Below are 27,088 nucleotides of genomic sequence, written 5' to 3' on the forward strand. Positions count from 1 at the left end.
CTGATCTGATTGCAGCCTCAAATTCAGTTTCCCATCTGCCCCCCATAACCGTTGACTTGCTTGTCAATCGAAAATCTAATTCAGCCCTGAATATATTCAATGATCTAGCCTCCACTGCTCTCTGGGAAATAGAATGCCACAAATGACCCTGGAGAGAAAAAAATATTCTCAGCTCTATCTCAAATGGAAGACCCCTAATTTTTAAACTGTGTCCCCTAGTTCTAGACTCCTAACAAGGCAAAGCAGCCTTTCAGCATCCACCCTGTCAAGTTCCCTCGGGATCTTGCATATTTCAATCAGATCATCTCTCACTCTCACCTGCTCAACCTTTCCTCATAAGATAACCTCTTCAGCCCAAGAATCAGTCAAGTGAACCTTCTCTGAACTGCTTCTAATGTATGACTTGGCACGTCATAACATTCAAGGCTATGGGCCAAGTGCTGGTAAATGGGATTAGGTAGGTAGGTCAGGTGTTTCTCACGTGTCGGTGCCGACTCGATGGGCCGAAGGGCCTCTTCTGCACTGTGATTCTAATTATACCCTTTCTTAAATAAGGAGACTGAAACTATACACAGCACTCCAGATGCAGTCTCACTAAGGCCCTGTACAGCTATAGCAACACTTCCCTGCTTTTATACTCCATTCCCCTTACAATAAATGTCAGTATTCCATTCAACTTCCTAATGACTTTCTGGACCTGCACACTAACATTTCGTGATTCACGTACCAGGACACCCAGATCCCTCTGTACCTCTGAATTCTGCAATCTCTCTATTCAAATGATATTCTGCTTTTCTATTCTTCTGGTCAAAATGGACAAGTTCACATTTTCACACATTATACTCCACCTGCCAAATTTTTACCCGCTCACTTAACCTATCTATATCCCTTTGTTGACTCTATGTTCTCTTGACAACTTACTTTCCCACCTATCTTTGTCATCAGCAAATTTAGCTACCATACATTCTGTCCCTTCATCCAAATCATTGATATAGATTGTATATCAATGTGGACATCTCTCAGTGTATCTGGCACTATGATTCCACTGTGCATTATACAAATAGTTCAGTGCAATGGGAGGCATTGTCACACCTCTATGATCATTCATATCCAAGGCAGTATAGCCCATAAAAATCAATATTCAATCAGAATAATTAGCCTTCAAACAACTGATTGGCATTACACCCTTGTAATAATAGATGAATGGTGCTGTGGCTGAGGTTCATTCATACTCACTGTATACACCACTGATTCGGAGCCCACCCGGATATAGACCATGGCTGCACCTAGCACATGCCCAGCGTAATATGCTTTAATTTCGAGTTCATCATCAACCTAGAAGATCATTCCAAAATACAAATCAGTATTTTCTAATTTAGACAATTCTAGTAATCCTGTTTGCAGCATGGGACCAGAGTACGGTGGCAGGCAGTATAGAATGGAAGGTCAGTGAATCAGTCTGTACTGGAATCAAGAGGCATCAGAATGGAAAATCCTTTCATTGTAAGTAACATTAAAACAAAAATCTTATCTAAGATACCATAAGCCTGGAGATCATTGTCAGATTGGTGCATTATCTACATTTCCTTCGTATCTGTTCTCCTAGTGCAAGTTAATATTTCTTACTTTTTAAACAAAAGACTGCAACCAACACATTGCTTACCTGAACAAAAACAAAAATACCTGGAAAAACTCAGCAGGTCTGGCAGCATCTGCGGAGAGGAGCACAGTTAACGTTTCGAGTCCGTATGACTCTTCAACAACATTGCTTACCTGTACGGTTTGATGCAGATGAACAGCTACAACTTTCTTCATGCAGTCTTTGATCATCTGAGAAGTAAAGAAGTTTGTCTCGCCTTTCTTATCAACTGTAATCTTCCGATAATCTTCTAAAAGGATTGGACAAATGGCTTTTGTAGGGTGGGTCATGTATATGGGACCATCGTAGCCAATCATCTCACTCATATAAGGAAGGGCACCACAGTGATCCAGGTGGAAATGACTGAGAAGATTAAAGATTGTATAGATAAACACAACAAGGGTACGTTTTCAGAGAAGTTGGAAAATTTAGGGTTAACTTAGTAAAACGTTTGCTTTTGAGAAAGCAAGGCTAGGAAATTAACAGCTCACCTATCACCTACATTACTGAAGAATCCCTTTTGGATTCATCCAGTATCTCCATTCTATTTACTCTAATTGGAGGTTTTTTTTTAAAAACAGGTCATAAGAAGAAAGCAGATTCTGTACAGAACTGAAGAAAATCCATCGCAGCGTGCTAGAATAATCCTTGCATTCTGAAAATAATAGCAAAACCAATTTTAAATCTTTTGGGACTAAAATCATTGTTTGTGACAGCAAAATGCTGCAGATGCTGGAAATCTGAAATAAAAACAGAAACTGTTGAAAATACTCATCAGGCCCAGCAGCAAATAAAATTCAAAACAAACACTACAGCCAGGAGCAAGGTCTCCTTTATACCTCTAGCTCAGCTCCAATGGTGTCACAAGTTACAATCTATGAGAGTAATATTTACCTGATGATGACACAGTCAAGAAATTCTGTTAGTCTTCCATTTTGAGTTATATAAGAGAAATCAGGAAAGCGTCTCTGAAATAACAAGCAGCAATAAATCACAAATTACTGGACAGTGCTGTAGGGACAGGGAAAGTTCCGCTTCAACTCCCTGTCTGTGCTGCTACAGCAGCTGGGGAATAATTGGCAAGCTTACAGCCAGAAAGAAGGCCATTTGGCCTATCAGGTCTGTGCTGCCACTTTACTAATTTCATCGTTATCTATCTTCATCTACTTCAAAGGTTTATCGAAGCCCATGTGAAAAGATGCAATGGAGTCTTCCAGCTTGTGGTGGAAAAGCATTCTATGTTCCAACAACCTCCTAGATAAAGACACTTCCTTTGACCTCTCTGCTCACCCTCTTAGGAGAAACATCAGAGGGCTCCTGCATCTAATTGTTATCTAGAAACATGTGTTGAGAATGCAAGTGGGTGAATGCCAAGTGAAGGCAGGAATCAGGCCCAGTTGTTCTACTCCTCATGATTGAGTACCTTCTCTAAAATCATGAGGGGTAGCATTCTGACTTAAGTGCTCTCAGCAAGAGACTCTTGTCCAGTGGATCTGCATTATTGGAAATCTAGGCATGGTCCGTGCATCATTTTCCAGCCATTTTCTTAAAAGTATCACATGCACCTGAACTTCAGTCAAGTGCTCAGAATGGGACAGACTCGCCATTGGAAGCACAAACTCATGAAATCACCCCTCCATCTGGGATGGTAGGAACGCCAGAGGGCATCCAGTGACTGGAACCTCGCAAGAAGAGGCGATTGAAAAAATAAAAAGGAGAAATTACTCCAAGGGTTGTGTGCATTTGTAAATACATTAGAAAAAGTTCTCAAACTACTGTCCCCATCTGTGACAAGGGAAAAAATAATAATGTTTGCTGTAGCGTACTGAAATACAGCAATTTCTGACTCTGCTTGTGATGCAGCTGTAACTGAGGGTTCATTCACAACATGGCAAATATAGTCTGTAAGTAATGAACTCAATTTAAGTCCTAATCCTGAAATCTGCACTTTTCAGTTGCAGTTACGGCACTAACCACTGCTATACTTAACTATGATTTCACTGCCATCTTCAATTCCACTGATAGCTTTATGAAAATGTCAGGGACATAACTTGCATTTGTTGCACTGACTGTACATGTTAAAGAGACAAAATTCAGCAAGGCCACAACATGTGGAGTTGAGGTTAAAAAAAAACTTACTCTACCTTTGAAATAGAAGCTATTCATAAAATTATTTAGCTCAGTAGCTTCCCTGACATATTTAAACCATGAATAGTTGGCCCATATAGGCTAGGATGGCCCCAGGTTTGAACCGCAGTCCAAGCTAAGATAGCTGATAGCTAAGTACCCAGATCTGTCTGATTTAATTCCGTGTACAAGCCAGTCTGAAGGGGCCGAGACATCACCCTACCCCTTACATACAAAGACAGTTACAGGGGAGAGTTTCCAGATTACTACACATGTTTGGGCACTAAGGGGATAGAGGGATATGGGGATAAAGCAGGAAAGCAGAGTTCAGGTAGTAGATCAGCCACGATCTTACTGAATAGTGGAAGCGCTTTGAGGGTTCGTACTCCTGTTCCTACTTGTTGTGTTCTTACACTCTCCCTAGGGCTAACAGAATACAACAGCCAATGAACAGAAAGGAAGGGCCTTTCCTGGGCCTCAATGCTAATTACCATCGGCAGAGCGGGATGGGCACCTGTCCCAGTTATGGAAATAACTCTGCCCCCAATGATATGGGATGCCTTAGGCTGCAGGAGGCTGGGAACCCTGCAACACCTCTACTGATGGAGTAGCGGCCCAAAAATTACCGGGCCCATGTCTTTAGGAAGACACAAAAATTGACAAACGAACCATATGAAATTCTGTTATTTAATAGCACTGGCTGAAGAATTTTCCCAAATTTTCTACTTTTCAATAATTCCATGTACTTACATCATCATTATATCCCATGTGCATTCCACAATCCAGCATCACGTTTTTCCCACCAATTGAGACCAGGATGCAGCTGCGGCCCACATCTTGGCCTGCCCCTGAAAAAGCAAGGACTCGTCATTTTGCAAGTTCATCGTTCTAAGGATTGCGTCCATTAACTTGGCTGAACATCTGAATTCTTACCCAAAGGTGTGACTTTTATTTCCGGCATTTGCAACCAGGTTTCCCTGCACCTCGTGCTTCCAAGATCGCGCTGATGAAATCAGTCACTCATCTTAAATTCAGCAAAACAGATCTGCTAAGTTTAAAGCAGACATTATCAGCAAAATGCATCATGAGAGACCTCTTGGTTCAGTGTTTGCTGTCTCCTATGTATAGATACGGAAGGGGAGGGGAGGATGTCTCTGTGTACCAGTTGGAGAGGGGAAAGGAGTAGCAGTGTGTCCTGAAGTCTAGAGGAAGATTAATAGTACCTCTAAGTAACTGTGATAACCTTAGAATCAATTTTTCAACAGCTACATCCCTATATACTTTTACAAAATGACTTTTTCGAATACTTATTCATTTTTTTAAACAGTTACAATCTCAACCTCAGTAGCCACGTATGTAATGCCTGTGTGAAAAAGATTCTAACTTTCCCAATCATTCTTTCAATACTAAACAAACAGTGAAATCATAACATTTAGTTTGTGGTGTTGCCACTTCAACTGAAGCTATCTATTCTTATCAGGTTCCCTCTCCCTGTTTCTTTTTCCAAATGTCCATCTCAAACACTTATTCAATTTATTTTTTAAACCATTATAGTCTCAACCTCAATAGTCACTTGTACAATGCCTTTGTGTCAAAAAGGTTCTACTAGTGTTCCCCCTTCATTCTTCCAGTATAATCCTAAATCTTGTTACAAAATGTCAACCAGCGGAGACCATTTTTCACTGTTTACCCTTTAAAATCTTTAAGAACTTTGAAAACCTCTATTAAATCTCTAATTAACCTTCTTTGCTCCATTGAAGATAGATTCAATTTTTGAGCTGATTATCATAACTACAGCCTTTTATTTCTGGTACTTCTGTCTGATTACATCTCCATGAAATAACTTAGGACATTTTTCAAGGGCAATTAGGGATGGGCAATAAATGCTGACCTAGCCAGCAACACCCACATCCCTTAAATGAATAAAAAAAATAAACAAAACTTGTTGCTTATCATTCTAGTAGATCTTCACTGTACCATGGATGCAATGCTTTGAACAAATGAACTTCCTTAACTTTATATTCAATGTTCCAATATATAAAACCTTGAAACTCATCTGCTTTTTATGGCCTTTTCAATTGCACTCACTCATTTAAAAGACCTTCATAAAAATCAATGGGTACAGTAGCATAGTGGTCCAGAGACTAATCCAGGGACTAATAATCCAGAGAACATGGATTCAAATCCCACATTGGGAGCTTGAGAATTTCAACTGGATACAAAGGATAACTAAAAATAAAAAACTGAAGTCAGTAACAATAGAAGTGATCATGAAGCAGTCAGGCTGTTGCCAAAAAAAAACTGCCTCACTACGAATAATCCAAAAAATGCTTTCTGCGTTTGAATTATGCAATGGTTTAAACTCAACACCATATATCCCATTAAAAAGTGGGGACTTTTAAAATTTAAACTGCCAATTTGAATTGAATGGACTGTACACAACACTGGTTTGCAGTGGGGTGCAGCAAAGATCCAGATAGTGAAAGTGGGCAGAGGAGAAAACCAGCTGAGGCCTCCATTCGTCGACATTACTATAAGATCACAACCAAAGTCTTCGGATTACCATTTTAGACAGTGCAGTTAAAAACACAACTTAGTTTATTGTCTCTATCTTGCTGCAGGTTTTAAACACGCGGTGGCCCCGGTCAATGACAGCCACCGCCCTCTCTCTCCTCCCCCGCACACCGCAGCCACTAACCGGGCAGAGCCAACACGCCAGCCTCAGGCCTACCTCATTGACAGCCAGGCCCAAGAAGGCCAGTGTTACCAAGACACCCCCGACTGACAGGGGAAATCAACCAATCGGATGCTCCGTGGTACGGGGGGGCGGGATTTCCTGCGAGGGTGGCCGCGCTGTGATAGCTGGGGCCAGTGGGGCCAGTTTCCGGTTTGAAAATGGTTGAACCGGTGAAGTTCAGTCTGGCGGAGGCCTTGGAGTGTTTCAGAAACTGTCTGACTGACGATGGGGAGATCGTGCAGGAGCACTACTTAAATGGATGGAAGGGGCTGGTAAAGTGAGTGACTTCAAATAATCCTCTCATCATAATCAAATTCACTTAGTGTGTGGACAAAGTACAAAATTTTTGATAACATACAAAGTTAACAAGGCAAATATTTGGGGCGAATGAGATAATGTGAGCCATTTCCCATGGTGATAATAGTACATGGGTATGAAAGTTATTGTAAATTGTTCAATTGCCAAATGCACTTGAATGATGATAATCTCTTCATTAAATAGCTTTTCGTGATTTATATATCTTGTAAATGAAATCCCTATCTCCCAACCTACTAAGAAGCAGAAATATTGGTACTATATAGAATTGTGGAGAGCCTTTTGCAGCTGAAAAGACAGCTTCGGATTTTGGGACGTTACCAGAACCATGTCCTCTGAAAAACATTGGCCTGGATTTTGTGGTTAGTGATAAAGCAAAGATGCTCACTGGTGACCTCGAAGAAAGATGCCCACAAAGATCTAGTAATCTCCGTAGCGTGTACTTTCCCTTTCCTAACGGCAGTTTAAATCTGGCACCAAGTCGAGGGAATGCCTTAGCGTGCAGCAGCAGCTAATGTCAGCGAGCAGGGTAAGTAGTCAGTTGCATTGAAATATTCACAGAGCACAAAACCAGGAAGTTAAAATCACTTAAAACCCTTATTTTATGTTTTCAGATAGTGACATCACAGAATCTTTACAGTGCAGAAGGAGGCCAAATGACTCATCAAGTCTGCACTGGCTCGCTGACAGAGCATTCTGCCTAATCCCACTGCCCTGCCTTATCCCATAACCTTGCACATTCTTTCTTTTCAAATAGCAATCCAATTCCCTTTTGAATACCTTGATCGAACCTGCCTCCAGCACGCTCTCAGGAAGTTTGTTCCAGACTCTAGCCACCCTCTGGGTTAAAAAAAAAAATTTCCTCACATCACTTCTATTCTTTTCGTCCATTATTTTGAATCTCTAGTTTGCCCTCTAGTTCTTGATGTATGCTTGAGTGGGAACAGTTTCTCACTATTTACCCTGTCCGTACCCCTCAGGATCTTGAATAACTTTATCAAGTCTCCTCCCAGCCTTCTTTTCTCCAAGGAAAATAGACCCAACCTCTCTAATCTATCCTCATAACTACAATTGTTTATCCCTGAAATCATTCTTGTGAATCTCTTCTGTACTCTCCCCAATGCCTTCACATCCTTCCTCAAGTATGGTGCCCATAGCTGGACTCAGTACTCCAGATGAGGCCTAACTAGTGTCTTATACAAGTTTAACATGACCTCCTTACTCTTGTACTCAATGCCCCTATTAATAAAACCTAGGATACCTATGCTCTCTCAACATGCCTCTTCACCTTCAATGACTTATGCATATCTACACCAAAGTCCCTTTTTCCCTGCACCTCATTTAGAGTTTCTGTCTTCATTTTATATTGTCTTTCCATATTCTTCCTGCCAGAATGAATCACCTCACACCTCTGCATTGAACTTCATCTGCCCAATCCGACCATATGTATTTTTAAAGGTCAAGACTATCCGCATCACAGTTGACAATGTTTCCAATCTTCGTATCCGTCACAAATTTTGAAATTATGCCCTGCACAACACAGTCTAGGTCATTAAAATATATCAAGAAGACATCCCACACATATAAAATGAGCTTTTCAGGGCCTGTAAGGGTGTTTAGCAGTAATTATGAAGTTGGTACACCATTGAAAACCCAATTACATCTCTGTCAGCGAGGTGTAACTTTTCAAGTATTTTTTACTGCGAGACTAATGATGGAAGAGTGGAAGTTCTTATCATGTCATAGATTTCCCAATGATTGCAGCCTGGGGGTCCTCAATAGTACACACTTTGGAGAAATACAGAACATCACTGACAGCAACTTCGGGATTTCCAAGTGATTCATTGCATGTCTGGACTCCCGAAGTTCCTGCCATTTTCAATGGAGTAGTGAAGCCAGTGTTACCACAGTAACATCTGAACCAATGACTCATTGTGTACCTCCACATCTACCATTTTTAATCCTGATTCCTAGTTTCTTTTCCTATTTAATTCTATTCATAATTGCCCTAATACTTAGATTTAAAGTTTTGGTTAAGTGAGCTTTCAGTTTTCAGTGAATTTAGAGTTGTGCTGTTTAATGAACAGAGCTGTTAAAGTTCTCTAGTGCAAGAATGCACTTCACTAACATTGTAAGTCAATAGATATTGGTTAAATGTCCCATTTTCCCACACTAATAGTACATTCAGTATACCTACCCATGCAGGTGGCACATTTCTAGCAAACAACTTAGTGGTTTTTAGTTCCCCAAATTTAGCGTTTCTCTAAATGAATCCACTTCATTAGTAATTTGTTCAGGAACAGGGCATGGTGACTACTTATGGACATGACAATGGATAGGCCGCATTTTTATTAATCTATGGTTAAAACCTTTAATATTTTGTGTAAAAGTTCTGCTCGGAAACAGTAATCCAAGAGTCACTACAATACCTGGTTCATTGTAAAGCAAGTCACTACATCCTGACAAGTAGATGCAACTTGAACTCAGTTAATGGCTGGGTGCTACTTTGGAGAAAATGTGTACATGCAATGTGTGAGTGCCTCTTGACAAAATTTTCAAAAGAAATACCAATTTTGTTAAGAAATGTGTTATAATCTGAGGCATGTAAAAGTCACTTTTAATCCCTCTCAAATTTTCTTAGCTAATTCATCTCCTGAAGGTACTGATTCTGTACTGGGATACTTTTGGGCATTCGGCAACTCTTCAGTGGGTATTTAGCTGCGAGTCTTGATGGTTCATGTTGGCAGACTTTTTTTAATTCATTCACAGGATGTGGGCTTTGGCTGGTCCAGCAATAAATGCCCATCTCTAGCTGCCCTTGAGAAGGTGGTGGTGAGCTGCCTTCTTGAACCACTGCAGCTCATGTGGTGTAGGTGCACCCACAGTGCTGTTAGGAAGGGTATTCCAGGATTTTGATCCAGTGACAGTGAAGGAACGGCGATATATTTCATTCACTGGTAACATCATTGCTGACTCCAGTCCCATTCTCTTTGGTACTTCTGGCAGGGGCTCACTGGCTAGCAATCAGGAGAGGGACCCCTATTTTCCACTCTCTCTAGCCATTTGGGGTGAAGTACAATTGTGGTGCTTCTACAATCCCAGTTCAGTGAAAAATCAGGGGTCAAAATTGCAACCTTTTAGCTGCAACATACAGGTTGAACTACTGGAGTTCAAGTTGTAGCTGTTTTTCTGGATGTGGTGACCTGCTTGACAATGGACTGATTTTGTGGTTGCTCTAGGATTATTGCTCCTCAAGTTTTAATTTTAATTTTTGTTAGATCAGTGATTTAATTCAATTTTTAAAAGCCAGGATGTTGGTGGTAATGCTAAGATATATTTCTGTTTGTTACCCTTTAGGTTCATGAATAGCCTCGGGAAGGCCTTTTCCTTTATTTCAAGTGATGCCTTCGCCAAAATCCAAATTCTGGAAAACTACAGATGTGGCGCAAATGGCCACAATTATCTAACAATTCAGTCAATGGTGAAGTATGAGGTAGACCACAACCTTGTGGACCTGAAGAAGCGGGGCGACTACTCGAGTTCTGGCTGTCGTACGTTACTGCGGCTCCATCGTGCCCTCAAGTGGCTGCAGCTCTTTCTGGAGAAGTTGCGGGTAGCTTCTGACGATAGCAAAACGTCCGTCCTTTGTACAGAGGCCTATAATGACTCCCTGGCCAACTACCATCCCTGGATAATATGCAAAGCTGCAGCTGTTGCCTTTTATATGCTGCCAAGCCGAGCGAGCTTCTTTGAGATTATGAATATGGGCCCGACTGAAAAGGTTGTGGCTATACTGGGAGAAGCACTGCCACTCATTTCAAAGACTTATAACATCACACAAGACCTATATAGTCAACACGGCTTGCTTGACCTTCCTTAATAGTGCACTTTTGTAAAGCAGTTGGGTTGTGTTGGGCATTTTAATAGTGGTATCTTCAAATGCAAACTTCAGCTACCAAATATTCCACGTTTAATAGAAAAAACTACTTTAACGTCAATTCACCTGAAAATAATTTATTGGCTACTCCCTTCACCCTGCGAAAGTGTTTATTGAAAGGGTAAATATTGGCCTCTCATTTCAATGAGATCCCTAGACTGACGGGATGAAAATGTCACTTGTCTGTATGGATTCTTCGTAAAATGAAGCTGAGAAATTTCAAACTAGTTGCTAAAGGGCGTGGCCCCACAGTACAGAACTGGTTTGGAAGGGGCATAGGATGACTGGTATGGAAAGTGAAAAATAGATTTAGGTACAGCCAGGATGCTTCTCAAAGGTTAGGACAGATTATGGGAGTGTTGCTCTGCATTTAAGCGTAATCATAGCTAACCTGGGAATGATTGCAGACACCGCTGCCCAAAATAGAAAGTATTTCGTTCCATAGGACTACTATCCCTAATCTCCATCATTTACTTTCACAGTGACTTTTGATTCATGAAATGGCCTGCTTCAAAACCTCTTTTTTGTATTTTTTTGGCTGCCAGTGGTGTTTGCCATGCATCAATATTTGTTGCAGCACAAACCACCATTGTTTCTGCATTTTTCAGCTGGTATTGGTGCCATGAAGATGTCCATCTCTTTAAAAGCTGAGTAAAACAGCCTAGGTGTCATTTTAAAAGGATGAAAATGATCCTTCAAAAAATTTCAAGAATATTCATTTGCAATGCCTCAAGCTCCAATGCACAAGAGTAAGCTTTAATTCAATTCCTATTGCTGACCAAGAACATGCTTTAATAATCTTTGGATGTGTAAATGAAGATCATATGTCTTCAATGAGAAAAGTTAACACTATAAATTGCTCCCACTCCCACCATTATTTTCTCTACTCTGTAAAGGTGGCGTCTGTTGGTATATGATTCTAAGGGTATCAGAAACTTATACCTTTTCCAAATGCTCATTCTTCATGTCTGAATGTGGGCTGTGAGCCTGTTTAACTATGGCATGCATCACAGTCCAGCCTAATTCTGTTGTCAGTGACTTAAACATTTTGTGCGCTTTGAAGTAGGTTTGGTGGTGGGTGGGGGTGGTGGTGACTGACAATTTTTTGTTCCTATTTCTTTTGTCCAAGGACAGCGAAGCCATTTGTACTACCTCAGTGAAACAGGGTAGCTGAATCCAAGCCATGGATTGGTTCTGGGCCCCTCCCAGCTGAGTGATACACAATTGTATAGCTGAGCTTGTAATTGTGAGAAGATGAAACATAGGCTAATGAGTTAACTCCTTTATGTTTTCTATAGCTTTGTTATACTCTGTAAAACAGGTAAGTTTAAAAAGCTTCCCTCCCACTATCCAAATATAGTTTTTAAATTCAGTTGTTCTTAGCTCTGAGATGGTAGGTGTACTTGATCCAGCTATGAACAAGTTCATGATGAAGGCTCTAAAATGTTCTCATTTCAGATACTGACTGATACTGTTTTGTGATTGAATTAAGTTGTCTAAAAGCTATTGCTTGGAATGAGTAACAAAGCCATAAGATTACTACCACAGTTCAAAAGAGACCAGCCCCCGGTATTACTTTTGCAAGATTGAATTCGGAGAAATTTGAAGTAATTGTAGAACTAGAAAATATGGTTTAGATAACTTTTTGAACTGCGTTTTCTTGGTATACTGCATGTATCTTTTAACCATATCATTTGCTTTGCAAGTTAGGAAATGAAAAGGGAATGTATGTTAGTTTAAGAACACCTGGAAAGCTTTCATTGTTCTGTGTGGAAAGAATAAGCCATTTACTGTTTTTTTGTTTCTCCCGCCTCTTTCTGGGTACAGTTCAACTGGCATTTGCTGTTTTCCAGAATGGCCTGTCAACAGGTGATCCTGGATAGTGTCTTGTTGCAAAAGGACATGACATCCAAGCCTGATCCTGGACACCCAGAAAGACAGACAGACAGAAATCGATGGTTAACAATCAGCTGTGATTTTTCCTTGCCCTGTTCCCCCACTGTCATTCAGGTCAATTTTAATGCCTCAATGGAGCGCAGCAAATTTTTAGGTTGAACAATGAACCTTTTTTGGTCTGTGCAGGGGCAGTGCACTTACCCAGTTGATTAGCTGGGGAAGATTAGTCATTTTTAACCCTTATAGAAGAACAGAAATTGTAGTCAGTGAATTCTGTTAACAGCGCCGGTCTATTAACTGGTTAGGGAGTGGAAAATCCAGTGTTTCCGCAGCAGCTGGAAACAGTATGTGCAGAATTTCTGCGAAAACAAGATCAGCTCAGCTGTGATGCTCCCTGTGCTCCAAGAAGCTGCTGCTTGTTGTCTAGACTGAAACGTGAACAATGGAGACAGTGGCCTTTTACCCCAGGAAGAGTCACTGCTTTTAGGACATAGGAGGACATGGATGGGAAAAGGAAACAAAAAGAAAGAGATTTCAAACAATTGCAGATAAACTTTAATTAATTATGTGAAGAACACTGGAATGTCTTAATGATTATTTTCACTGAGATCAATATTGTTACTGGGATTTTTTTCCTAATCCTATTCACATATCCGCTTTAATCAACACGAGTCTTTGAATAGTCAAAAAGGCAACTCTTACACTCCTTGTTTTCAACTATTATATGTGAATGGGTTTGACCTACTTTGGAGGATTTTCATAATCGTTAGTCTAGTTATAAACTTGTCTAAATTTCAACCATTATAATAACATTATAATTGCTGGACTTCAAAAATTATATAATATAAGAAATATGTTTACATTTGATCTTTGACCAAAAATGATTCATAATTTATTTAAAATTTAGGGTTTTGTAATTTGGGAATAATTATGTTCATTGTATAAAAGCATTAAATTGTGATGTACATCATTTTGCATTGTGTTTGGTGTATAAACTGTTAAGGCTCATCAATCTTAGGAGTGCAGGAAAACAGGTAAGTAAATTGAATTTCTCAGCAGCCTGCTGGTGCCAAATGTCATACTACTGTCGTCATGCTCATCGTAACTTAGTAACATAGGAAATAGGGGCAGGAGTAGGCCATTTGATTGCTTGAACCTGCTCCACCATTCAACTAGATTATAGCTGATCTTCTACCTTAATGCAATTTACCTGCCCTATCCCCATGTCCCTTGATATCTTTAATCAATAGAAATTGATCTCTGTCTTGAACATACTCAATGACTGAGCCGCCACTGCCCTCAGTGAAGAAATTCTCCTCATCTCAGTCCTAAATACCCCTTATTCTGAGACTGTGTCTCTTGTTTCTAGACCCCCACCAACCCATCCATGAGATTAGCTTTCATTCTTCTAAACTCTCTGGAGAATACAGGCCCAGTCTCCTCAATCTCTCCTCAAAGGACAATCCTGCCATCCCAGGATTCCGTCTGGTGAACCCTTGTTGCACTCCCTCTATGGCAAGTATATCCTGGTAAGGAGACCAAAACTATACAGTCTCACCAAAGCTCTATACAATTGCAGTAAGGCATCTTTACTCCTGTACTCAACTCCTCTTGCAATAAAGGCCAGCTTATTATTACCTTTCTAACTGCCTGCTGCATCTGCATGTTAGCTTTAAGTGATTTATGAACAAGGACACCGGGTCCCTTTGGTTATCAACACTTCCCAATCTCTCACCATTTAAGAAATATTCTGTATTTCTGTTTTTCCTACCAAAGTGGATAACTTCATATTTTGTTCCATCTCCCCTGTTCTTGCCCACCCAAATCCCCTTGAAGCGTCTTTGTATTCACTTCACAACTTGCATTACCACCTAGTTTTGTGTCATGAGCAAATTTGGAAATATTACATTTGGTCCCCACCTCCAAATCATTATTATAGATTGTGAATAGCTGGGGCACAAACACTGATTTTTATTATTCATTCATGGGCATCCCACGAACAAATAATAAATGCCCTTGTTCAGAGGGCATTTTTTAAAGAGTCAACCACACTGGGTCTGGAGTCACATGTAGGCCAGATCAGGTAAGGACAGCAGATTTCCTTCCCTAAAAGGCATTAGTGAACCAGATGGGTTTTTATGACAATCAACAATAGTTTCATGGTCCAGATATTTATTGAATTCAAATTCCACCATCTGCCATGGCAGGATTCAAATCCAGGTCCCCAGAGCATTACCCTGGCTCTCTGGATACCAGTCCAGTGACAATACCACTATGCCACCACCTCCCCATAATTCTGGCAGTACCAATAGTCACAGTCTGCCAACCTGAGAATGACCCATTTATTCCTACTCTCTAGTTTTCTGCCCGTTAACTAATTCTCAATCCATTCCATGCCAATCCCTTGTGCCCTAATTTTGCTTACTAACGTCTTGTATGGGACCTTATTAAAGGCCTCAAAATTCAAATACACCACATCGACTAGTTCCTCTTTATTTATTCTGCTAGGAACCTCCTCAAAAAACTCCTAACAGATTTGTCAAACATGATTTCTCTTTCATAAATCCATGTTGACTTTGCGCAGCCCTACCAATATTTTCTAAGTGTTCAGTTATCACATCCTTTATAATAGATTCTAGCATTTCTCTACTACTGATATCAGACTGACAGGTCTGTCGTTCCCTGTTTTCTCGCCCTCCTTTCTTAAATAGAGGGGTTACATTTGCTACCTTCCAATCCGCAGGAATGCTACCACAATCTATAGAATTTTGGAAGATGATCACCAATATCTCTTTAGCTGCCTCTTTCAACATTCTCGGATTACATAACAACTGTACTGCTTTAGGTGATGGATTATTGTAGATCACTTTGCAGTGGGAGATTAGTGCCTCGTTCCATGGGCAATTCCAGACTAAAGCACGTGTTCCTTCAGCAAAACCAGAATTTTGCTCATTCTTGTGCAGGGTCCTCAAAAATAATTTGACCCTTACCTTTGGTGGGGCAGGCTCGGACCAAAAATTACAATCGGAGCCCTGTTTACATAATAGAACCCCACTTTCCCTGTTGTCTGACATTGGATAATACAATTGGATTTAGACAGCCAATATTAAGGGTGGTAAGACTAGTGATCTCATTTTGAGGCCACGAATGCTGGGCAAAGGCAATGAAAATCGACCCCTTTGGGTGATTTGATAGGAACAAAGGTTTTGAAGGCAAATTGGGGAAGCAGTTTAACAGGTCAAGAGAGAACATTTTTAATTGCTCATAATGCTCCAAACCTTTACTGCCTCATCCAAATGGTCCAACTGTTCTCATCTGGAAATATAATTCACCTGCCTGCTTTATAGAATTCCCAAAGCTATCTTGTGTGGCGAGTTATAGGTTTGCAGCAGAGGGAATTGCTACAAAGTTGCACTAAAGGTGCAAATTTTGCAGTATTAACTCGAACACCTGGGGAGACATCCCTGCACGATGCAAGCATGTCTGCTGGGTTTCGGTTTGACTGAATATGAAGTTGCTAAATGTCTGCCAGGCATTTGACAGTCACAAGGCAACTCGTGACTGCTTCATTTGGCTTTCAGTATGATTATTGATGGTGTATATCTGCATTCAGGATCAGGCTCTTCCATTAGCATACCCACAAGTGTGATTCACCCATCACTGCCTCTTAATCTGTAAAGATACAGATGGGTATCTGTCTGGGTTCTTCCAAATTTAAATTGTCATCACACTAAAGTTATTGGGGAAGAGAAAAAAGTTGACACAACCCCAGATGAAAGTAATTACAATTAAAGAGTGCAGTGTCTGAAATTACTTGGTTAAGGATTTTGCTGAAAGTTGATAGTTCCCATATCATTATATTCCAAAATGTTTAAGGTTTATAACTATGCCAGGTAATTGCACATGTAGCCAGTAGATGGTGCAATTTATTTGATAAGCACCCGGATGAAACAGGAAACCACCAACAACTTGCATTCATGTTAATTATTCATTAACTATCCATTCCAAGGGAGATTAAATGGCCCTGTTATATGGTCCTGTGCTTTAACAGTAATTGGGAGATAACTAAACACATAATGACCTTCTAAAAAGAACAGATTCTGTTCAGCTTTATTCAAAGCACACCCCCACAAGAAATAGGAGCAAGACTAGACCATACAGCAAATCGAGCCTGCTCCACCATTCTGTACAATCAAGGCTGATCATGGGTTTCAACTCCACTTTCCGGCCTGTCCCCCATATCCCTTGATTCCCCGAGACATCAAAAACCTATCTATCCCAGCCTTAAATGTATTTAATGAAGGAGCATCCACAACCCTCTGGGCTAGAAAATTCCAAAAAATTTAAGTAATTTCTTCTCATCTCAGTCCTAAATGACTGGCCCCTTATCCTGAGACTGCCCTGTGTTTTAGATTCCTCAATCAGCAGAAACAATCTCTCAGGGTCAAAATTATGAAATTAAACTGGATTTCCTCTCAAGTAGATACACAGGAATAGTGTGTTCTGATAGTTCAGTGAGCAAACTGAGCTATAACAGACGTTGATATCCTTGTTCAATTTATAATTAAGCCCTTAAAACTCAATAAACAGATAAACCTGCCCATTCTGACATGGTCACAAGACAGCTACCAGCTCACTGGCACTGCATAGCTATATGAGAGTACCTCAGGGAAAGGAAGAAAATTAGAGGAAAACAAATAATTAAAATGCTGGAGCAATGGGAAAAACATTTCCAAATCTCCCTCGCAAGTCACACACACCATTCTGACTTGGATATAGATTGCTGTTCCTTCGTCGTTTTTGGGCAATGATCCTGGGCCATTCTGTCCCTAATGCTGTGGTGGGAGAACTTATCACTACGTGGACTACAGTGGTTCAAGGAGAAGGCTCACCACCTCCTCATGGAAACTAGGAATCAGCAATAAATGTGAACTTGCCCTGCCCACATCCTATGAACAAAATGCATCAAATAAAATGGGTCATGGTTAGGAACAGATTCAAATTGAGAATTTAGGTGAATAATATTGTTCACATTACTTTATTGGATGACTCTTATTTTGTAGAGCCAATGTGTACCTCAGCAGTGCCAACCAGAAGGTCTTACATTTGATTCCCAGTTTGTGCTGAGTTAGGTGATCTTATCCAAGTGGATGGTGGAGGCATTACAATTAATTTCTGTATTTCTGGAGTAAGGTTGGGAAAATCAGTCAGTGTTCCTCATCAGTATCCATTGAGTCCAGCTAGAAAGAATGCACAATGATGCCTCTTTAGATGAATCTATGCAAAAGGGCCTCAGTTTAATGTCTCACCTGGAAGGTGCCATCTCTGACCATGTAGCACTCCTTCAGTACTGCACTGAAGTATGAGTCTAAATCGTGTGTTCAAGTCCTGCCTTGGAGCTGAACCTTTGACCTTCTGATTCAGAGACAGGAATGCTGCCAGTTGAGCCAAGCTGACAATACAAGACCTCTCCCGTTTGCTCTGACAAATGTAAAAGATCCCAGGATATCATTCTGAGCAGAGCAATATTCTGGATCAGTATTTAATCCTCAACTAACACAAGTGAAACAAATTTATCTTGCTTGGGAGCTTGCTGTGTGTACTGGCTGTTCCATTTGCCAACTAACAGTGACGAATTGGCTGCAAAGTATATTGGGATGTCAAGCTCTTGAAAAGCACTACAGAAATGCACGTTTCTTCTATCATTTGTACATGTACACTTTCTAGTGGGGCCATGGGAGAACAGGTAGTTAGCCTAGCTGACTTTTTCCTTCCCTTAGTCAAAGATTTTGAGATCAATTGTAAAATCCCTGCCTCTAATCTGATTGAATTCAATTACTTCATCCCAGACTAGGGATATGGGTGTCTTCCTGGTCTCATGTATGTAACTTAATAGGAGAACTGGGTGGTGCATTTATCCAGTACACCATTATCGGAGCTGACAATCATTATTTTACTTCTCTGCGAAGATGTTGCTACAAATGTAATCATCCTCGCCAGACTCTGACATGAAGATCTTGTTGGTCTTGTGAACTGGAACTTCTACACTTAGCAAAAGTTTTATTGAGAAACCAAAGTTCAACAGGGTTCACAAACAATTACAAATTTTTGAGATTAGACAGGACAATAAACGTAAACTTTCCCGAATGATGGAAATGACCAAGGGTAGCAACTTTGTCCCTCACAACGTTTGGATTGTCAATGAACCATGACATTTTCATCGTTCTTAACAATTTCCCTGTTCCTTTCAGGTACACTAATAACTTTTCTGTGCTGTTTTCATCAAGCCAAGGAAACAAAGAATTCTACCAACAGCCAATTCTGTTGAACGGTCATTAACCCGAAACGTTGGCTTTAGTTCTCCCTCCAAAAAAGCTGCCAGACCTGCTGATTATTTCCAGCATTTTCTGATTTTGTTTCAGAGTTCCAGCATCCGCAGTATTTTGCGTTTGAGTATTTTCTTTCTGACTGCAAATAGTTATTTTTGCCGGCTCCGAAACTGGTACAGCAGTTAACGGAAATTAAACGTGTTTTAAGTATTTAAAAAAAACACAACGGGAATCGCAAATCTAGATTCAAAGAAGAAACCGCAGGGTTACCTTTAATAATGGAGGTATTTTACCCAGAGTCCCCAGCGCTACAGAAAGTCCTCTATCTCTGCAATGGACAGCAGGAGTGTATTGCGCAGGTCCGGAAGTGAATCTGTGGTGGTGCTGCATTCTGGGTGGGAGGTGCTGGAGATTGTTGGAGCTGCTGCAGACAATGGCAGGTAAAACCCTCCTTCAGTGTTACCAGCTGCAAACAAGCTGGGCTGCCAATTTACAATAGACTAATGATATTTGTAGAATGGGATCGTGTATTTTGGCTTCCTCTTCCTTAAAGCAACAAGCTCATTTATTTTTGCATTGTATTTTATTCCCATTTGTTTTCAGATGCATAGCTTTCCCAACCACTGGGCCCAGCTGCTGGATGCCCCACGCCAGCCTCTTCCCCCCGCCCCAATACTGCTTCATCTCACCCTCTCTGCACAACCTTCTATTCCTTTCTCCCTTGTGTGTTTATTTAGCTTCCTATTAAATGCATGTTCTTTGAGCCTGCCCCTTTCCAGAGTTCCCCTGTGCCACTCAGCACCCCAGATCTCAGGGCAGTCAATTCCATTCGTGTTATTTCTCCCCCCCAACACATATGTCATCCAGATCCATTCTCAAACCAATTGGAGGAGTTTGTCAGAGAGTTAGATTGAGCAGATTTCATTCTATTTTTAGTCCACTGCCCCAGTAGGGAGAGGCGATAAAATGTTTCTGTGCTGGAGGATTGAAGAGGACAAAAGTCAGCTAGAATTCCAAGTCCCGATTCTTGCAGGAAAGTATCAGCTGAAGAGCAGACCATGCTTGGACATGGGCACAAAGTTTTTCACAAGTGGTTAAGGTCTGGAACGCACTGCCTGAGAGTTTGGTGGAGGCAGGTTCAATCGAGATATTTAAAAGGGAACTAGACTTATCTGAAAAGGAAGAATGTGCAGGGTTACAGGGAGAAGGCAGGAGAATGGCACTAGGTGAACTGCCCATTCGGAAAGCTGGTGCAGACACAATGGGCCGAATGACCTCCTGCGTTGTAACAATTCTGTGATGCCCTTCCCACTGTCATGAACCCTAACAATACTCTCAAGTGGATAATGGCCACTTAGGTTGAGTGGCACTGATGCAACAGTTATATTTTGGGATCTTTTCAACTCTCCTTCCTGTAGATTCTCACCTCTCGTATCTTCAATGATTCTCATGATCAATTCCCATATGTTTTGAGAGTGTCCACTGTTGCCTAGAGAGACAGATAAGCGATACATCCTGGACAACAAATCACAATCCCTGTTTGCGAATTATTTACAAGCTAATGCAATTTATCCTAAGGATCCATGGAATCTTTTTTGAGTTTGCAAAAGAGGGACACAACATCAGAGCTCACTGAGTGTAAAAGGTGAAGTGAATTTATTAAACAGTCAACATATAGTCTAAAATTTCTGTAATAGACTCCCTACTGAAAATATTATTCTATCATCTAACTTAAATAAAAACAATAGAGTTGGCACCTAATACTAAGCTATCAGAGTACGTTAGACTATCTTCCACAATCTCACTTATTAAACAAATCTAGCCACTTGTACACCCTTTCACTGATACTTGTAACTTGTTTTCATAATTAACCATTTAAAGTAATTGATTGTACATTTAACTAAACAAATCAAGACCACATTAAGGTCTACATTTGTTTAAGGCTTTATGGTTCCTCTCCTCAAGCCTACAGTTTGGGAGGGGGTAGGGTAAACAATCGAACCGATTGTAAATATTTGTATTGGATTTAGCTCAGGCATGGATTGCCTTAACTTCCTTGTCTATTGCGACTGGATTTAAAGGGGCAACTGTGGGGCTAAATGTAGTTAAGCAAAACAATGCTATATTTTAATTATAGGAACTGTATTAGTGCTTCCAAGAAAGGGAGGACAGATAATTGGAAGAAGAGAAACCTCCTGTTCGTCACCACAAGCCCTAACCAGTGTTGGAAGTCAGTATTTTCGAAGTACTCATTCTGTGATTTGGTTTTGTGCTGATAGCCTTAAGATGGAAAAGGAACTGGGCTCCACACCAACAATTAGCTGTACAATGTGGGCAAAATGAAGTGGGAGGGGAATTAACCTGCACAGGACCATTTCAAGCTGAGAATATGAGAAGAATTCCACTTTTCCCCCCTCCTTTTACAGAGTAGTAATTATGTACAAAAGCATTGATGCTATGTTGATAAATTGATTCAAAACATTTTTGGGGAGCATTTATTCAATATTAATCCAGATGTTGCAGTTTGTACACACTCCCTGTGTCTTACAGGCTATTAGACTTTACAGTAGATAAGCCATATACATCAATATGTTTGAGCTGGGTGATCATTTTAAGGTTTATTTATATTGTTCAAGGTCCAAATTTGATTTTTTTTTTAGTACGGTATATATATTTGTAAGGTTGCTTAGTTGCTTACGAGGAATATTGTGCCTTGCAACATAATTTAATATTAAGACAACTGTGTGACTGAATAGGGGAATTTTTTATTATATATTACACTGTATTCTGGATTTTTTTTAACCAATGTTTGGGGATCAACTGTCTTCAGCAGCTTCATCAATGACCTCTTTATCAGATGGTTAAAAGTGGGGCTGTCCACTGATGATTACCGTATTCAGCCCCATTCTTGTTTCCTCAGATAATGAAGCTGTCTGGCCAACATTCTGGCTTGGACTGGTAGCTAGCAACATCCGCACTATGCATAGAATCATAGAAAATTTATGACATAGAAAGAAGCCAATTAGCCCATCGGGTCAGGAAGAGCTACTCAAGAGCTACCCAGCCTAATCCCACCTCCCTGCACTTGGTCTGTAGTCTGGTAGGTCACAGTTCTTCAAGTAGATACATCCAAGTATTTTTTAAATGCGATGAGAATTTCTGCCTCTACCACCCTTTCAGGCAGAGTTCCAGGTCCCTACCACCCTCTGGGTGGTAAAAATGTTTTCCCAGCTCCCCTCTAATCGTTCTTGAAATCTTTGCCCCCTATTTTTTGACTCCCCTGCTACAGTAAATAAGTCAACCCTATTTACTCTATCTAGGCCCCTCATAATTTTGTACATCTCAGTTGTTACCCCCCAGCTTCCTCTGTTCCAAGGAGGTTGCAAGCACCAGGGAATGACCATCTACAACAAGTAAGAGCCTAACTGTACCCTTGGCATTCGATAGCACTCCCATTGTTGACTCCCCCCACCATCAACATCGTGGGGCAGGGGAGTCATCATTGACCAGTAACTCAACTGGACCAGCCACCTAAATGCTGTGAACGCTAAAGCACATCAGAGGCTGGGTATCCTGTGACAAGTGGCTCACCTTCTGATTCCCCAAAGGCTGGTGTCCTGAAATTTTGCAGCAACAAGAAAACTTAGCAGCATTGCAGGTGTCCAGGCAGGAGAACACTTGAGCAACTTGTCCACTTGCTTTGACCGTGGTGAAGCAGCACACCATGATGGTGTCTTCTATCAACTTTCTCTGCAACTGGGTTGGGTCCTGATTCCAGAGGTGTTCTCAGCTTTCCAATCTGTGCAAAGCAGAAAGTGTTTCGAAGCAATATGGGAATGGTAACATAAACACATTCTGAATCAATGCTTTTGTGGAATGTTAGATATTCTTCATTACCTCCGCCACTGAAGTTGGGCAGAGGTAATGTTTTCATCCCATTTGTTAGTCTGTTTATCTGTAAACAATATATCTCAAAAACTAATGGACGGATTTCAACACAGGATATGACCCAAGGAAGAACTGATTAGTTTTTGGAGAAGATCTAGATCCTGTAATTTTTTAAAGGATCTATTAACACCTGGGATAGGGCAAATTGACTTCTTTCTAGAATGTTGTGGGTTGTTCTATTTAGAATACTAGGAGTATTGTGTCCAGTTCTGGGCACCGCACTTTAGGAAGAATGTTTCCAGGTGTTCAGTTGCACAGAAAGATTGGACAAGTTGGGACTGTTCTCCTCGGAGAAGAGAAGGTTGAGCGGAGATTTGATAGAGGTATCATGAGGGGGCTGGACAGAGTAGAGAGAGAGAGAAACTGTTCCCATTGGTGGAAGGTTAGATTTAAAGTAATTGGCACAAGAAGCAATGGCAACATGAGTAAAAAGCTTTTCACGCAGCGAATGGTTAGGATCTAAAATGCACTGCCTGAGAATGTGGTGGAGGCAGGTCCAATCAAGGCTTTCAAAAGGGAATTAGATCATTATCGGAAAAAGGAAAATTTGCAGGGCTACTGGGAAAAGGCTGGGGGCGTGGCACCATGTGAATTGCTGCTTCAGAGGGCCAACACGGACATGATGGGCCAAATGGCTGCCTCTTGTGCTGTATCCATTCTATTCTATGATTAACTGACAGAAGCAAACAAGAAACAGGCAGACCTCCTTAAAGGAGAAGGACTGAGAAACACCGGTCAGTAGTGTACAGATCTCTCCCCAGTAATATGAGGTGTTGAATGTGAATGCATTTGACTTTTTAATTGTAGGGAGTTGTGATGTGTAACTAATATTAACCTGTTGTATTGCAGGGGTGACAGGAGGCCTCACGGAAACCGAGCAGCAAGCAAAATCTGGCGCTCATTCTGGGGAGGCTGCTGAAGATGGGACTGCACTGCCCACGCCCCAGCCCCAGCCCCGCAAGAACTCCCGGCAATATGGCCAAAAGCATTTCATCTGTAGCGAGTGCGGGAAGAGCTTCAAGCAGTACTGTGACCTGAAGCGGCACGGCCGGGTCCACACGGGTGAGAGGCCCTTCCGGTGCCCGCCCTGTGGCAAACGCTTCAGCACCTCCTACAACCTGCTGATCCACCAGCTGGTGCACAGTGGTGAGAAGCAGTACAAGTGCCGGGTGTGCGGCAGGGAGTTTGTCCAGCTGCACCACCTGGTCACTCACCAGCGCACGCACACGGGCGAGAAGCCCTACCCGTGCCCAGTGTGCGGCAAGGCCTTCCGCCAGTCCTCCACCATGATGGTGCACCAGCGCATCCACGCCGAGGAGCGGCCGTACCGCTGCCCCGAGTGTGCCAAGAGCTTCAAAACCTCGTCGAACCTTTCCAAGCACAAGCGTATTCACAGCGGCGAGCGGCGCTTTGCCTGTGAGGTGTGTGGCCGCCGCTTTCTCCACTCCCACCACCTGGCCACCCACCGCCGCACACACATCGGCGAGCAGCCGGCCTTCTGCCCGATCTGTGGCCAGCGCTTCGGCAACCCAGCCCAGCTGCTGGCACACCGCCGTGCCCACGCCGGCGAGCCTCCCTTCAGCTGCGAGACCTGCGGCCGGGGCTTCAAGCAGAGCTCAACTTTGGTGCGGCACCGCCGAACACACACCGGGGAGAGGCCATACACCTGCCCCATCTGCGCCAAGGCCTTCCGGCAGACCTCCACTATGCAGGTACACTACCGCACACACTCTGACGATCGACCCTACCGCTGCCTGGAATGCGGCAAGGGCTTCAAGAGCGCATCCAATCTAATCGGTCACCACCGTGTCCATAGGAGGTAGAGTGCTCAACGGCTGCGTCTACCAGACAGATTTGAGCCATCACACCCATCTTGCACAGCATCTGCATTAGACCAGACTGTCGTCATTTGCTGCAAGCACCAAGTGACTTTAAACCTGGGGAGATTTTTACATTAAGAGACAGTAATTCACTTGGTAAGGGCATTCCTGTGAATTACCGTGGCACGAATGATGCAGTTTGATTTAATCGCTGTCTCTTTGAAACTCAAGTTTTGGTGCTTTGGGGAATTAAGAAGCCAGCTAAAAGACTTGTATCAAGCCTATCCCCATACAATCTTGTGAAATTTCCCCAGTAACAGGCTTGAGCTAAAGTCTAGTGCACAATTTTCAGACATCCATACAGACTGTGTTTTGATGCAGTTTGTATTTGAGTGTCTAGTTTTCAAAAGATATGAAATCCTGGTCACTCGTTTCCAGGGTATGCAAAAGGTTCTTCTCTGCTCAGAATAAAGTTGGCCAATGGAATATTCCTGGAGTCAGAATGTGGGAATTGAGAGAAGCAAAGAGAAGATGAGTTGATGTTCCTGAAAATGAAGAGAAACACTATTTAAAAATCGTTTGCAAAGGATTTGATTAGCTCATAAGGTTACTATCCTTTATTATTCTATCTAATTGTTGACTTAGATAAAAAGATGTTTTATTGTCAGTGTATAACTTCACTATTCAATTATGCTGTTGTGTAATAATTTCACTTCATATTTTGAATCTACATATAAGCATGATCTGTTGTGATGCTGTATCGCTTTTGAAAAATGAAGTGAGACCTTACGGTGCCACAAGATACTCCCGTATCTAAAACCTATCACCAAGCAGGGTTAGCTGTTTAGCTGGATCTCCAGCAGGGAAAGATACTCATGTTTGGGACTTGATCATGAGTGATTGAAGATATGTGAACGAAATTAATGTATGGCAAAAACCTGAAAGCATAAAACATAATTACTATGTTTTTTTAAGCAGAAAATTTGCCATCTTGCTGTTTTGAGGACCTTTGGTGCTGAAATATAGTGTTGCCCAGACTGTAATCAGCTACCTCATCTGGGGTTTTCCTTGGCTGGGATTGTTCTTTTATAAAGTGTTGCAGAGCCCATTTTGGGGAAGTGCTGTCCACTTCAACGGAATTCCCCATTGAAGAATATTTTACCTCAGCGGAGGAAATGTTGGTATGATGTAACATGGAGACTCGGCTTCCTCCCCTCCCCAGATGTTTCTTGTGTTTTATGCTGAAGCAGGTTAAGCACTTTGCAAGGAAGGGGCCAGTCCTTGGGCTGCTCCACCACACTGCGGCAAAACATCGTGAAACATGGATTTCAGGCCTGTGAATACTCTTCTTCCACCTCCTGCCCCTACCTGGGAAGCTAAAAGAAAATGATCTGTCATAGATGCTGATCAAAATTTCTAGCATCAAGTACTCGCAGGTCAGGTATAACATAGTCATGATGCACAGTCAAGCTGCCTCTACCAAGGCTCTACAGTATGGGTCAGCCCCAGGCTTAGAAGAGCATTTTCCCATACCAACTACCCTTAGATTTAAATGAATGACATTGCCAATTGCCAATTAGTTTCAAATTCATTTTGTTTTGTACGGTAGATCCACACCCAAAAGAAGCTGGATTGAGACTGTTTGATCTCGATTCTCATAGGATCCTATGGTCAGCAGAGAGGACTTTCATTCCACTGATTTAGTCTGGATTTGTGTCCATGTCCCAGAGGTGAAAAGGTCATTTTCCGACCCAATCCATCACCTAGTCACTCCTGTATATTGCTGCCTTACCAGGGAAGTTCCATGAAAAAGATTTTCTTTAAAACTAAGGCTTGCGTGTAATCAACCTGAGTATAAAATAAATATTCATCAGTACTTGAAGGCAAGATTACTCATCATCCTTCTCAATGGGTGAATCAAGATCTTTAGATAAAGTGACTGCAAGTTTCCTTTACTCTTTATGAAGATACACGCCCTACTCTCCTTTCACTGTGACCATGCTAAACGCAATGTCCTGTGTAGTGGAATTAGAATTTCCCATTAAAAGCCACAGAACCGATGATTGTCTTTCTGTCTACAATGCAGCTATTTTCTGTACATGTTGAATATTCCTGTTGAACATTTGCATTAACTTTCCATTTTTTTGGATGTGGGTAGAACAGTATAACTGCCAAATTACTGTACAACTTCTGTACTGAGTAACATTTGAAAACCATAAGCGCCTACTGCATATTTTCAGTACTATAGGTATTATTTTCCCATAATTTAATAAGTGGGCAGTAGATGTGCTAAATGTCAGTCATAATCTGTTTAAACCAATATTTTAACTATTGGTGTGG

General features: G+C 41.5%; 3 protein-coding genes across 5 annotated transcripts in view; 2 read left to right on the plus strand and 1 right to left on the minus strand.

Moving 5' to 3' along the window:
• Positions 1–6,554, minus strand: part of ints11 (integrator complex subunit 11) — a 34,931-nt gene extending 28,377 nt beyond the window's left edge. Inside the window, exons 1-6 of the mRNA XM_078558053.1 lie at positions 6,498–6,554; positions 4,700–4,811; positions 4,517–4,614; positions 2,534–2,607; positions 1,774–2,002; positions 1,237–1,335 (exon numbers count right to left, since the gene is read on the minus strand). Coding sequence (XP_078414179.1) covers positions 1,237–1,335; positions 1,774–2,002; positions 2,534–2,607; positions 4,517–4,614; positions 4,700–4,727 — 528 coding nt within the window. The 5' untranslated portion in view covers positions 4,728–4,811; positions 6,498–6,554. The remainder of the gene's footprint in view (positions 1–1,236; positions 1,336–1,773; positions 2,003–2,533; positions 2,608–4,516; positions 4,615–4,699; positions 4,812–6,497) is intronic.
• Positions 6,555–6,652: 98 nt separating this feature from the next.
• cptp (ceramide-1-phosphate transfer protein) lies at positions 6,653–13,621 on the plus strand. Its single transcript, XM_078558004.1, has 3 exons — positions 6,653–6,780; positions 10,176–11,645; positions 12,919–13,621. The coding sequence occupies exons 1-2, from the start codon at positions 6,662–6,664 to the stop codon at positions 10,696–10,698; spliced, it is 642 nt and encodes a 213-aa protein (XP_078414130.1). The 5' UTR covers positions 6,653–6,661; the 3' UTR covers positions 10,699–11,645; positions 12,919–13,621.
• Positions 13,622–19,363: 5,742 nt separating this feature from the next.
• Positions 19,364–26,809, plus strand: LOC144690471 (uncharacterized). Of its 3 annotated transcripts, none has more exons than XR_013578894.1 (3): positions 19,364–19,420; positions 21,901–22,080; positions 23,778–23,918. XR_013578894.1 is itself a non-coding variant. In XM_078558005.1 (3 exons), the coding sequence occupies exons 1-3, from the start codon at positions 19,414–19,416 to the stop codon at positions 24,749–24,751; spliced, it is 1,089 nt and encodes a 362-aa protein (XP_078414131.1). In that variant the 5' UTR covers positions 19,371–19,413; the 3' UTR covers positions 24,752–26,809. The 3 variants fall into 3 exon arrangements, 1 of the variants encoding a protein (XP_078414131.1); XM_078558005.1 differs by lacking the exon at positions 21,901–22,080 and adding an exon at positions 21,118–21,225 and having other exon boundaries at positions 19,371–19,420; positions 23,778–26,809; XR_013578895.1 differs by lacking the exon at positions 19,364–19,420 and adding an exon at positions 21,138–21,225.
• Positions 26,810–27,088: the final 279 nt, after the last annotated feature.

Source organism: Cetorhinus maximus, chromosome 15, assembly GCF_964194155.1.
Source record: "Cetorhinus maximus chromosome 15, sCetMax3.hap1.1, whole genome shotgun sequence".
NCBI classification, from domain to species: Eukaryota; Metazoa; Chordata; class Chondrichthyes; order Lamniformes; family Cetorhinidae; genus Cetorhinus; species Cetorhinus maximus.

Coding starts and splice junctions, on each gene's coding strand:
- cptp (XM_078558004.1), top strand. CDS start 6,662: ATGGTTGAACCGGTGAAGTTCAGTCTGGCGGAGGCCTTGGAGTGTTTC. Junction 6,781..10,175: donor GGATGGAAGGGGCTGGTAAA/GTGAGTGACTTC, acceptor GTTACCCTTTAG/GTTCATGAATAGCCTCGGGA.
- LOC144690471 (XM_078558005.1), top strand. Junction 21,226..23,777: donor TGGAAGTCAGTATTTTCGAA/GTACTCATTCTG, acceptor GTTGTATTGCAG/GGGTGACAGGAGGCCTCACG.